The sequence below is a fragment of the Podarcis liolepis genome, assembly GCF_965112155.1.
Source record: "Podarcis liolepis genome assembly, chromosome: 8".
NCBI classification, from domain to species: Eukaryota; Metazoa; Chordata; class Lepidosauria; order Squamata; family Lacertidae; genus Podarcis; species Podarcis liolepis.
Genome location: NC_139560.1, coordinates 18,820,709 through 18,833,538, shown reverse-complemented (window position 1 = coordinate 18,833,538; position 12,830 = coordinate 18,820,709). Strand labels below are relative to the sequence as shown.

At 41.2% G+C, this 12,830-nt stretch overlaps 1 protein-coding gene across 5 annotated transcripts in view; it reads right to left on the bottom strand.

Moving 5' to 3' along the window:
• Nucleotides 1-12,830, bottom strand: part of CSMD3 (CUB and Sushi multiple domains 3) — a 591,548-nt gene that overhangs the window by 273,873 nt on the left and 304,845 nt on the right. For all 5 annotated transcript variants that reach the window (XM_083516438.1, XM_083516434.1, XM_083516435.1 and 2 more), the window contains one exon: nt 8,370-8,494. In XM_083516438.1, the coding sequence (XP_083372564.1) occupies nt 8,370-8,494 (125 nt within the window). The remainder of the gene's footprint in view (nt 1-8,369; nt 8,495-12,830) is intronic.

Below are 12,830 nucleotides of genomic sequence, written 5' to 3'. Positions count from 1 at the left end.
TGCACAGTGCAAATGGATGTCTCTTCGTTGGAATTCACTTTTGCCATATTTCTCTCCCACCCCTGGTGAAGTTGCATGGGGTAAGAATCCTTCCTTTGACCAGGAACCCTGATTATGCAGGATACTGGATCACTAGGGGAGTTTTAACTGCATTTGACTGAACATGGTTAGAATCTGCCTTTACACATTAAAATTAAATATGTGAAAGTCAGAAGTGGATCAAGCAGGCATGGGGGTGTCTGCTCTTCATTTTACGCCCACATGCAGTCCTTTGATTCCTTTTTGAGTACTTAAGTATTTCATAAAAATAAATGCATTACAGATATGCAACCTCACCATTGTATTACTATCTGCTCTTGTTCTACATACACATTTTCTAGCTGTTTATGATGAATGTTCTCATGCCATTACATATGAATCCAGGAGGGTAACATTTCTCCAATGAAAATAGGGACATCCCATTCCATAATGGTATTTTTACTAAGTATACCCCACACATCTTACTGAGTTGCCCCAGCCAATCTGGGCAGCTTCCAACATAAAAAAACCCAACCATAATAAAACATTAAACAACAACAACAAAACTTCCCTACACAGGATTGCCTTCAGGATTGGATAACTCCATACCTTCCAACATTTCTCCAATGAAAATAGGGACGTGCCAACCTAACAGTTCGAAAGCACATCAAAGTGCAAGTAGATGAATAGGTACCACTCCGACGGGAAGGTAAATGGCATTTCTGTGCGCTGCTCTGGTTCACCAGAAGCGGCTTAGTCATGCTGGCCACATGACCCGGAAGCTGTACGCCGGCTCCCTCGGCCAATAAAGCGAGATGAGCGCCGCAACCCCAGAGTCGGCCACAACTGGACCTAACGGTCAGGGGTCCCTTTACCTTTACCTAAAGAAAAGTGGGACATTCCAAGATCAAATCAGAAACTGGCACAGTTTCTCTAAATCAGGGATGTCCCTGGAAAATAGGGACACTTGGAAGGTCTGTGGCAAATATTTAACAAAATTGCAAACAGTAACTCACTACCTCCACAGAATGTCATGTTTCTTGCAGGGGCACGGAAGAAAAAATGAATATCATAAAAAGTGGTTTATGCTGGGGAGTTCCTCAAGCTGTGTGGCAGTGACAGAAAATCTGAGGCTTATCTTATAGATCACAAACTACAACCCTCCAGCGGCACATAGCAAGCAGTAGTAAATCAGGAGTTCCTACAGCTTTTTTTGCTAAATTGAAAGCAAACACTTAAACGGAATCCTCTCTATTTTTAATGAAAATCTTCTTTAGAATATTATCTGCTGTCATTGCTCAAAGAATGCTTTAATATCATTTAAAAGTAATTTATGAGCAATGCATTATATAGCAATAAGATTTTATTAGAACTATTTTTACTGAACAATAAAGTCAGCTTTAAATGAATTTGATCATGTCAGGAACACAGCATGTTTGTAATAAACCTGCATGCTGTTAACAAAGTAAATTATTTTTAAGCCAGATGAATCCTGATATAAAATGCAATATTTTAATAGAAAAACTGGAGTGTGTGCTTCAGTGAATAATATGTACATAAACAGATTGGAATTTCTTAGGTGACTGGTTGGTCTTCATTTTTTTAAAAAAATCTAATAGTTGTTTTATATGTACTTCCAACCAAAAAAAAATATTAAAATATAATATCCCTTGTTTCTTTGTTATAATTTATGTATATATGGAAGATAGAAAAAAATAGATAGATAGATCTAGCTCAGTCATGTCCAACTCCCAAGAGACTGCGATCTACTCCCACTATAAAACAAAAAAACAAAAACTGGCAGTGATCTACCCATTGGATTGACCAAAGTTGTTGAGCTTTTTTTGGGGAGCTATGGTTGTTCAGAGAGACATCACCTTGCCAACAAAGGTCCGTATAGTTAAAGCTATGGTTTTCCCAGTAGTGATGTATGGAAGTGAGAGCTGGACCATAAAGAAGGCTGATCGCCCAAGAATTGATGCTTTTGAATTATGGTGCTGGAGGAGACTCTTGAGAGTCCCATGGACTGCAAGATGATCAAACCTATCCATTCTTAAGGAAATCAGCCCTGAGTGCTCACTGGAAGGACAGATCCTGAAGATGAGACTCCAATACTTTGGCCACCTCATGAAAAGAGAAGACTCCCTGGAAAAGACCCTGATGTTGGGAAAGATGGAGGGCACAAGGAGAAGGGGACGAAAGAGGACAAGATGGTTGGACAGTGTTCTCGAAACTACCAGCATGAGTTTGACTAAACTGCGGGAGGCGGTGGAAGACAGGAGTGCCTGGCATGCTCTGGTCCATGGGGTCACAAAGAGTCAGACACGACTAAATGACTAAACAACAACATGGTTGTTCAGCTTTTTGGAGGTAGCAAAAGTTGTTGAACTTGTTTTGGGGTTGTTGAGCTGTTTTGGGTGGGGGCTATCAATCAGGATCAACCAGGGACACCCCGCAATTGACCAGTAGATAACGATCAACCAGTTGGACATGCCTAATCTAGCTGCATGAATAAAGCAATGTATGGATGCTATAATAAAAAAGACAAGATACAGAAAAGAGAGGAAAAAGAAATACAAGTTAGAAAGCCCAATTCTTATAAAAATGGTAGTCACACTGTCTCGAAGATGTAACTTCCCCAAATGTATATTTCTTTCAAGTTCTTTTTATTCAAAAATGAGTACAGTCCTGCACACACTTAAACTGCTAAAAGTTGCAATCACTTTCTATACGCTTGCCTAGGAAGAAGCCCTGCAATGGGAAGCCTGTTCATGCCCTTCCTTGCACAACTGCTAGTCATATCACCAACTATCTTGTAACTACCCTCCCTCTTTTAAAAAGTCTACAGCCCCCAGATTGGGGTCGGGTTTCTGAGATTGTCAAGAAAACCAAGTGTTTACTCAGGGACTGCAAGACAGCACCCAGCTTATTTGACTCTCCCCAGGGAGAAAGCACTTTCTTTCTCCACCAATATCTCACTCAGTTTAAACAGCCAAGCTGACTTCTGAGGCAAGGCATTCCACAGCTGCCTGGAATGGTGAGTGAGATGTATCCTGTATCAAGGGAAGGGAACTCTTTTCAAATAAGAGCCTTGGAGCCAGTCCAGGGTGTGGCAATTTCCACACACATACCCAGATAAATTGGGCCCGGAAAAAACAGCAACAGCTCTGGTCATACCTAGGGGGAAGAAGCTTTCCTTCAGACTGACCACTTCCCCCTACGTTGGTTGCAACATGCTAGCAGCACCCATCAGAAAGAGGCTCAGGCACTGAAGCTTGGCCCTACAAGACTATGACTTCTGCATTAAGGGCCAGGACAATGCGGTTGGGGATGCTGTGTCTAGATAGTGTATTTTGAGTAAGCCACTTGAAGTAGACCTTTCTTATGAGCCTCATTAAACACATACCCTGCAACATTTCTCTGATGAAAATAGGGGCATCCCATTCCATAATGATCATTTTACTATTTATATCCCACACAGCTTATTGGGTTGCCCCAGCTTCCAACCAATGCCGGATTTACATATAGGCTAAACTAGCTTTGGCTTAGGGCCCCACTCTCTTGGGCCCCAAAAAAAATTAAAGGAAAAAAACCTGGATGTACATTTCCAAAATATAAGATAAAAAACGAATAAAATAAAATCTACATACAGCAACAATGTTTTGTGTTGTGTAGGCTCCTATATGTTATGTGCAAATGGCTTTAGAGACCTATTAGGTAAATAAATTACCATATAGCATATATTCAACACAAAAAAGCGACAATTTGTTGTTGAAAAGGGGCATGACGTGCCTCCTGGGGGTGTGACACGCCGCCCACGGGGGCGTGGTGCGCATCCTAACGGCATGGTACGTCACCCACGAGGGCGTGGCACGCCGTCTGCAGGGGTGAGGCGCACATTCTGGGGGCATGGCGCCCAGTGCACGGGGGGTGCGTGGCGCGTGTCCGGGGGGGGCACCGCGATGGCACCCTACCGAAATAGTGGTGCAGGCGGTGGTCCGCTCCCTCCGCACTCCAGTTCCTCTGCCAGTGTATCTCCATACCCTCCAACATTTCTCCAATAAAAACTGGGTCATCCTAAGGAAAAGTGGGACATTCCAGGATCAAATCAGAAACTGGCATGGCTTCTCTAAATCAGGGCTGTCCCTGGAAAACCGGGACACTTGGAGGGTCTGTGAACACAAGGAGGCTTAGTTCTGAGTGACCACACTTCTGCACTATGTTCAGAAAGTAACAACAATCAAGAAGAGAATACAAGAGAAAAGAGAAATGAATGTTGTAATTGAGAGAGAGAGAAAGGACACAGTTCAATAGGAATAGGGTTCTGTTCAAAAGGGCAAGTCAGATAAAATTGGGAAAGGATTAGTAAAATAAACTGTAATATGATAAAATATAAAACTGGGGCCAAAGGATTCTGATGAGAAGGAACATAGAGATTAGAGGAAGAAGGAACTAAAGAAAGAAAAGATTAAAAAAAGATGTTAGAAGGTTGAATTCAATACAAGAAGAGATGGTGGGTGTTGGTAGCTGGTATAAAACATTTACTGTATATTAATGTTTCCTCATGTTCAGACTGTATCTTAGAACAAATGATTCAGTATTGGAAATAACTCCAAAAACTACCAGGCCATAAATAATCAGTTGGCTTGCCTGCTGCTCACACAGCAGTGTGAACCAAAACACACACATACACATACCCCTTAACAAATCCTTTAATCTCACACTCCTGAAAGTAACAGTATTAATACAGCTGCTTGGCACTTAGAGGATTAAGAAAGAAGGAAAAATCCGAGTTGGAGAAAACCATATTTAACATTTCCCTGAACTGACTTCAAAGAAGCGTTTCTCCAATAAGACAAAAGTCTAATTCGGATACTGCTGCAAAGGTCTCTCCCCCCAACCCACCCACCCTAATATGGGCTGCAGAGATAGGGGGAGAGAGTCAATTTTATTGTATATAGCTAAAGGCCTTTATAACGGACGACAGAGAATAAAAGGAAACTTTCATATATAATCATACAGTGTAACCTAGAATCATAGAATCATAGAGTTGGAAGAGACCACAAGGGCCATCGAGTCCAACCCCCTGCCAAGCAGGAAACACCATCAGAGCACTCCTGACATATGGTTGTCAAGCCTCTGCTTAAAGACCTCCAAAGAAGAAGACTCCACCACACTCCTTGGCAGCAAATCCCACTGTCAAACAGCTCTTACTGTCAGGAAGTTCTTCCTAATGTTTAGGTGGAATCTTCTTTCTTGTAGTTTGAATCCATTGCTCCGTGTCCGCTTCTCTGGAGCAGCAGAAAACAACCTTTCTCCCTCCTCTATGTGACATCCTTTTATATATTTGAACATGGCTATCATATCACCCCTTAACCTCCTCTTCTCCTGTAGCAGTTTACAACATAAAAAGAAATTTACAACATTAACCTTGGAATCTTCGTTCTACAAAGGCCCTGCGTGGTTGTGGGAAGGTCTCAAGGTAACGGGGCCTTGAGTGATTGGTCTTAATTTGGGGGGGGGGGCAAATAGAGTAATGGGCGACAATGATGGATGCTCTGTCTTGGTTGGCATTCTAATCAGAAATCCAGTTTCTAAGGTCACGTGGGCTAAGGGCTAAGTAGTTCTCCATTTGAAGATTATAAGCCCTAAGCTTATATTGGCACTTTTGTGCCCAGCGCCCTTGTCCCTGATTGCTCTAACCAACAGAGCTTAGTAAGATCCTCAAAGGCATTTAGCCTGTGCCAGTATCTCAGATAGACGAGATCAATTCTGGTTGCTAGCAACAGGAGGCCCAACTCAGCTCTGCCATCGGCTGCCGGTGTCCCACAGGAAGCCTCCAAATCTGCCTCATAAATCTGCAGCCCACATGACTAACCATGAGATTCTGGCCTATGCATGTAGGAGTTTCCACATACAAAATTTTGTGTGTGTGCCACATGCAGCCCAACCCTAGTGTTAATTCTCAAGTGGCCCCCACAATGTTTGGCTAGGTTTGCTATCCTTTACCTGAACAACCTGCTTCAAAATAAACATGCATAGGAACTGAAATAATAAACTGCACCCCCAAAATCATTTTTTCTGTCTGTTTGATCTCCATAGGGATATGCAAAGAGTGAACAGATAACCAACTTGCCACTGCCCTGCCCTGTCATAGTTCTGTCCAGGTAAGCTATAGAGATGCTGGACTCAGGAGGATGGCACCACAGCTGTGCCCCCCCCCCACACTGGTTGCCACTGCATAGCAGGCAACTGATTTAATAGCTGGCATGTAGGAGTCCTTAAGTAGTGCTTCTGCTTTTCCCTTTAACATCTGTGCTATTATTCAGACAGTATATCCACTGCTTGGAAACACTTATCTGTGAGCAACTGCTGTGCACAACTGAGTTCACTAAAACTGCAGCTCAACTATGTGTTTGAGGAGATCCGATTTTGTAAAAAGACTCATTAACAGGACAGCAGTTAAAATGGAGAAAGAGAATCAGAGAATCAGAGAATTGTAGAGTTGGACGCGACCCCAAAGGTCATCCAGTCCAACCCCTTGAAATGCAGGAATCTCAACTAGATCATGTATGAGAGATGGACATTCAACCTCTGCTTTAAAACTTCCTGTGAAGGAGCATTTACCACCTCTCGTGAAAGTCTGTTCCACTATAGAACAGCTCTTACAGTCATAAAAGTTCTCCCTGATGTTTAGTGGGAATCTGCTTTGAAGCCACTGGTTTGGTTCCTAACCTCTGAAGCAGGAGAAAACAAGTTCGCTCCATCTTCCATGTGACAGGCCATTAGATATTTGATGATGGCTATCATGTTTCCTCCCATTCTCCTCTTTTCTAGGCTAAACAGACCCAATTCTCTCAACTGTTCCTGATAAGGATAGGTTTCAAGATCTTTTATCATCTTGTATGTTTATTTTTTTTTAAAAAAAAATACACATCTCTTGCCAACATTGCTTAGAATAATAATGAGCAAGACAGTTAGGCTGGATCTACACTGATCTCTTAAATGTTATTAGAATTATCTATCTATCTATCTATCACTCTATAACATTTAACATGCAGTTTCCCTATTGTGGGTGACGCCCTCTGGTGTCACATTTTAATAACACATTCTTAATGTTATAAACCACGCGTGTAGATCCACCCTTACAGCGTATTGAAATGGTTATGGCTTTCAAAGAACTGCCAACGCTTGGCTAAAGTACAGTGGTACCTCTGGTTACGAACTTAGTTCGTTCCGGAGGTCCGTTCTTAACCTGAAATCGTTCTTAACCTGAGGTACCACTTTAGCTAATGGGGCCTCCCACTGCTACCGCGCCGCCAGCATGCAATTTCTGTTCTCATCCTGAGGTAAAGTTCTCAACCCGAAGTACTAGTTCTGGGTTAGTGGAGTCTGTAACCTGAAGTGTTTGTAACCCGAGGTACCACTGTATTGGGGATGAAGCTAGGAAAGCATGCCGAAAACTGGCTCTGAGAGTGGTGTGGGAAGAAAGGTTCGCATTATTAGAAATAAATAGAAACATTAAACAACAAAAATCCATGTTACCAAAGAATTTATTATCCTCGTTAATTGTAAGAAAGTTTAATGCAAAAAGGAAGGATATACAACTAAAGTGACAAAGAATAGTGTCTAGTCCAGCCTCTTTCAATGGTGACATGTCCTTAGTGATGAATGATCAGTGGACAATTGAAGCTCCTCAGTTCAGGGGAACTGGGAAGAAGCAAGGGAGAGACATTGGCTCCCGGTAAGGCAATTAGTTTCATTCTTTGTAGCACTAAACCAATCAGCGATTCCAAATGAGTTCCCAGGTCTACAAAATGCTTTCAATCAGCACTTCCACAACTTGAGACTTAGTAAACCAAACTGAACATATAAGCCAAATACTGTGGCCTGGCTGGAGCTTCACAGCACTCATCATTTTACTGTCCTGATCTACAGAGCCTCAGAGCCTCAGTAATAATAATGTGTGGCATGGCTCTAGCTATAAAGGGAAAGTAGTTCAAGGCTTGCCTTTGGCATGTTAGGATTTTGGGACAGTGCTTTCTCTCTTTCTTTAATCTAGAGGGGAAGCAGCAAAAGGGATGACCTAAAGAAGCATATAAAGGCCTTACATTCTTTTAAAGTAATGTTTCTTGTAAAGTAAACCTGTTATCACATTGTGGCGTGACAGATAGAAGGAAGTGCAGTGAACCAAATGTGTTAACAAGTAAACGTAAAGCAATGAGAAGAAAACAACAGAAATCACTAGTTTGCATTTCAACAATATTTTCAGGTGATTGTTATTAGAAGTTCTTTTTTCTTTTCTTTTTAAAGGAAACTGGCTAGTAGTACAAATTAATCATATTTTTTACCTTTGCATACTGGTCTGTGATCACTCCATGCAGCAAAAACCTCTGCTATTCTTTGACAAGTGATGCTTTTTGCCCCTTGTAGTACATAATCTTCATCGCAAGAAAACTGCACTGTCGCATCCAGGCTAAAATTGAGCATGTCAATAAAAAGGGGGGCACACAATTAATATTCACCATTGTTTTCTAAGTTATACACATAATTCTGCCTTACTTCCATTGATTTTCTATTCCATTTTCTCAGATACTTTCAAAATTCCACAGTGTTAGTCAAATATCCTCGCTTTAGGAACTGCAAGCCTAAATTGGATTTGCATTTGGATGTACATCCCCATTCTTAAATCCCTAATTAGCCAGCAGCAGCCCTCCTGGACTTTCCTGCAGCTGCACTCCAAAGCTGTGTACCTGCTCCTTCAGAGTAAGTGCAACCCTATCCAGAGCAGGAAATTGATTGGGCATAAGAATCACCCACCCATAGGGCTCTACAGCTTTCAAGTTTGCTTTTTTTACTTTAAGGAAGCATCTATAACTTTTTATGAATCTCATGAATATCTGGGCACATCTTACAGTCCTATATCATGCATGGTTACTCACAAGTAAATTCTAATTTATTCTGTCGGTACCCTTAATCCAATTAAGGGTACTTGGGATGACGTTTTTGGTTTCATGCAAGGGTCAACTGCACTTGATTTTTACTGCACAGTTCTAAAAGGTAAAGGACTCCTGGACGGTTAAGTCCAGTCAAAGGCGATAATGGGGTTGTGGCGGTCATCTTTCAGGCCGAGGGAGCCGGCGTTTGTCCACAGACAGCTTTCCGGGTCATTTGGTCTGCATGACTAAACTGCTTCTGGTGCAACAGGACACCATGACAGAAACCAGAGTGCACGGAAACGCTGTTTACCTTCCCGCCGCAGTGGTGCCTATTTATCTACTTGCACTAGCGTGCTTTCAAACTGCTAGATTGGCAGGAGCTGGGACAGAGCAACGGAAGCTCACCCCATCTGCGGATTCGAACCTCCAACCTTCCGATCAGCAACCCCAAGAGGCTCAGTGGTTTAGACCACAGCGCCACCCACATCCCTTGCACAGTTCTACCCTCAGGTGGGGTCCAGTGGATGCTTAACCAGTTATGGCCAAACTTGGTCCTCCAACTGTTTTGGGACTACAGTTCCCATCATCCCTGACCACTCATCCTGTTAGCTAGGGATCATGAGAGTTTGGCCATGCCTGCAATACCTCACTGCTTGGATTCTGATCCATAACAGGGTCCTAGTGCCTGCAATTTCCAATATAAAAGGAAGTCTCATGGAAATGAACGGGACCTTTTTTGCACTTCAAGTTGAAGGTGCGGGGGATAGGGATATCAATTAAATTTCCCCCTCCCTTCTTCTGGGTGATTAAATCTTGATTTAAGTAGATTTGATTTCAGTAGATGAAGGCTTTAGGTATCACTTCAAATGCTGTCTTAGCCAAACTCTGTTTAAATCACTGATCTACCCAGCAGCTATGCATAACACTGGTTGCAATGAGATTTGAAGTGATACTCAAGGTCAGCAGTACACCTACTGAAATATACCTGCTTGCCTTACTGTTTCACAGGCAAGTCTAAAATCATTATGGAAATGCAGTTAAACACATGAAGCTTTTCCACTCCAGTATGTATATATAATATTTAAATGTATATGATAACTAGCTGCAGAGACTTGGGGCAACTAACCGTGGAATAGAAATGCAAATAAAATGAAAGAAGCTCCAGTGAGTAATGAAATCCTTATGTTTCTGCAAAAACTTCCTATATATATGAAATAGCATACACATATGTATATATTCCAAATCTAAAGCACTGTAGGGTAGTTTTAACCTATAAATAAATTATTATGTTTATGTTACCAATATATGTGTTTGTATTTTTCAATTATTTAAAAGTCCTTCAGAAACATCTTCTTATGTTTACTATATTCACAGATTTATTTATTTATTAGTATGTTTCCTCTGGGTGATTTCCAGATTTTCAAGAACTCTGTGTTTATGCACACTTCATTTTGAGGACCTTAAAATTGTAGCTTAAACTTCAAAATAATACAGTAGTACAAATTTGGAAGTGAGCGTCATAAAAGTGAATTTGGCTTTCAGTTAAAAGGGTCAAAAAGTTGCTAGAAACATGAAAGATGAAGTAATGTTAATCTGTTTCAGTATTTTAACTTTTACATGTTTTAAAGTATGGCTGTAATTTTTTTCTTCATTTTAACTTTTTGTAAACTGCTATGAGGTTGGGTTTTTTTACAATTTAAATTTTCATAAATTTCAGGAAAGAAATAAAATATATTAATCAGAGAACTGCCATTCGGCTGCTAAACTGTTGCAGAGAAGGGTGTGCTGTGGGTTCAGATAATTCTCGAATTCTAAGCAAAGTTGGTCCCTTGCTGTTTTGCAGGTGTGCACATTCAAAAAATGAAACATTTCAGGTAGTATGTCTGCAAAAATTGAAATGCTTCTTCCCAAGTTTGTCATGTAAGGAAAATGTCAAAATAAGGAGAAGTGGGAAGAAGAGTTCTTTTGTGACTGACAGGCCTAGCTTCATATCAGTTTTTACCAGGGCTTTCCAGTCCCTGGAGAAGACATGTTGAAGTAATGCAACGCCTTGTTACTGTTTGTTCTGCATTCTTTGCTAGTTTGGCTAGTGATGGTTGCTTGGAAAACGATGAACATTCAGGCCTTTCTGCCTCTGTGCCACATATCCACACATGCACACCTGTAGAAATCAGCTTTGCACATAGTTTCTATAACTTTTAGCGTCAATTGGTCAGAATATAAGGCTGAAACTGTTTGGAATTATTTTCTTTTCTTATTATTAATCGTATTTCCCTAGTTCCTGCACCCACTCTTCTCAAAAGTTGCAGGTCGCTTTGCTAGGGTCACCTCTACAAATGATGACAGTCCATAATAAATCAGTTTTCCCCAGCTATGGGAACCTGACATTTAGAATCTGGTTTTATAAAGCAATTTGATTCTTTGTGCTAGCTGATGATCTTATTTCCTAATACTGGTTGACCAGTAATCAAATTATTGCTATTAAAAAATAATAATTCACAGTGCAATCCTATGCATGTCTATTAATATTAAGAAACCAGCTCCAGTGAGGTTAAAGGTGCTCACTTCCAGGTTAAGGGCATGCTTGCAGCCTTACAGTGCAATCATGCATGTTGAGCCAGATGTAAGTCATACGGTGTCTTCCAAAGCAACCACTCTATTCCGAACTTAAAAATGGAAAGCATAATGCTGGTGGTCAACAAAAAGGGTGTAAGGCTGTCTCAAGGCAAATCTAAAAAAAAATGTAGTATAAACACTGACAACTGGGAAACACTGGCCTGCGAGTGCTCCGGTTGGAGAACAGCCTTTACCAAAGGTGTCATGGGCTTTGAAGACACTCAAACTCAGGACGCAAGGGAGAAACGTGCTAAGAGGAAGGCACGCTTGGCAAATCCATACCATGAACAACTCCCACCCGGAAACCAATGTCCCCACTGTGGAAGAATGTGGATCCAGAATTGGCCTCCACAGTCACTTACAGACTCACTGTTAAAACCGTGTTTATGGAAGACAATCTTACTTGGCTATGAGTAATCGCCAAAGAAGAAGAAGAAGACTCCCAAGTACACAAAACTGTATTAAACCTGATCATGGGTCAGAAATTGGGCCATTTAACTTTGGACCTTGGTAACAGAACTATTCTAATGGGGTCACACAAAGGTTACGTTGCTGTTTTTCAAGAGCAGAAGCTGGTGCTTGGGCAACTGTGCACCATCTACTCCTATCTCTTCAGACTTCCAAACTGTGCTAAACAGAACAAAGGCAATTTAGTCTGGGTCATCAAACTGCTTGGTGCCAAAAGCTAGAGCAGATGCTACATTCATATGGCTTCCATGTGAATTACTTTGTATTAGGTTGTCATCTGCCAAGCTGGATTGTCCACAGACACACAAAAACGCACTTAGGAAAGCCTATATCCAGCATGCCTTGTATCTGTGTCCAATATTATAATGGTATCTTGGCATATCATTTAACTATGGCTTCAAAAAAATCTTTAATTGATATGACCAGTCTAATTGAGAGCTTCAACACGGCTTAGATTTCAGCAACTACCCCCTAAAGTTTTAGATAGGACTAGGAGACATCAAAACATTACATATGATGATTGGTTGCTGTAAATACTGAGATGAAATAGGAAATCACACACCCTCATTTTGGTTTCCCTTGCCAGTGACTTAAAGCATGGGTGGTAAATTCATGTTCCAAAGGCTGCATTCCCCCAGTAATTTATAGTGTCCCCTGAAGTCCCTCCCCAACAATTCTTTCTATTATTAGTACTAGTATTAGTAGTATTAGTATTATTTCATTACTGAATTGCTTCCCATGAGGCACCCTAAAACAATTTACAACTGTACCTGCCATGTGATCTAGCTA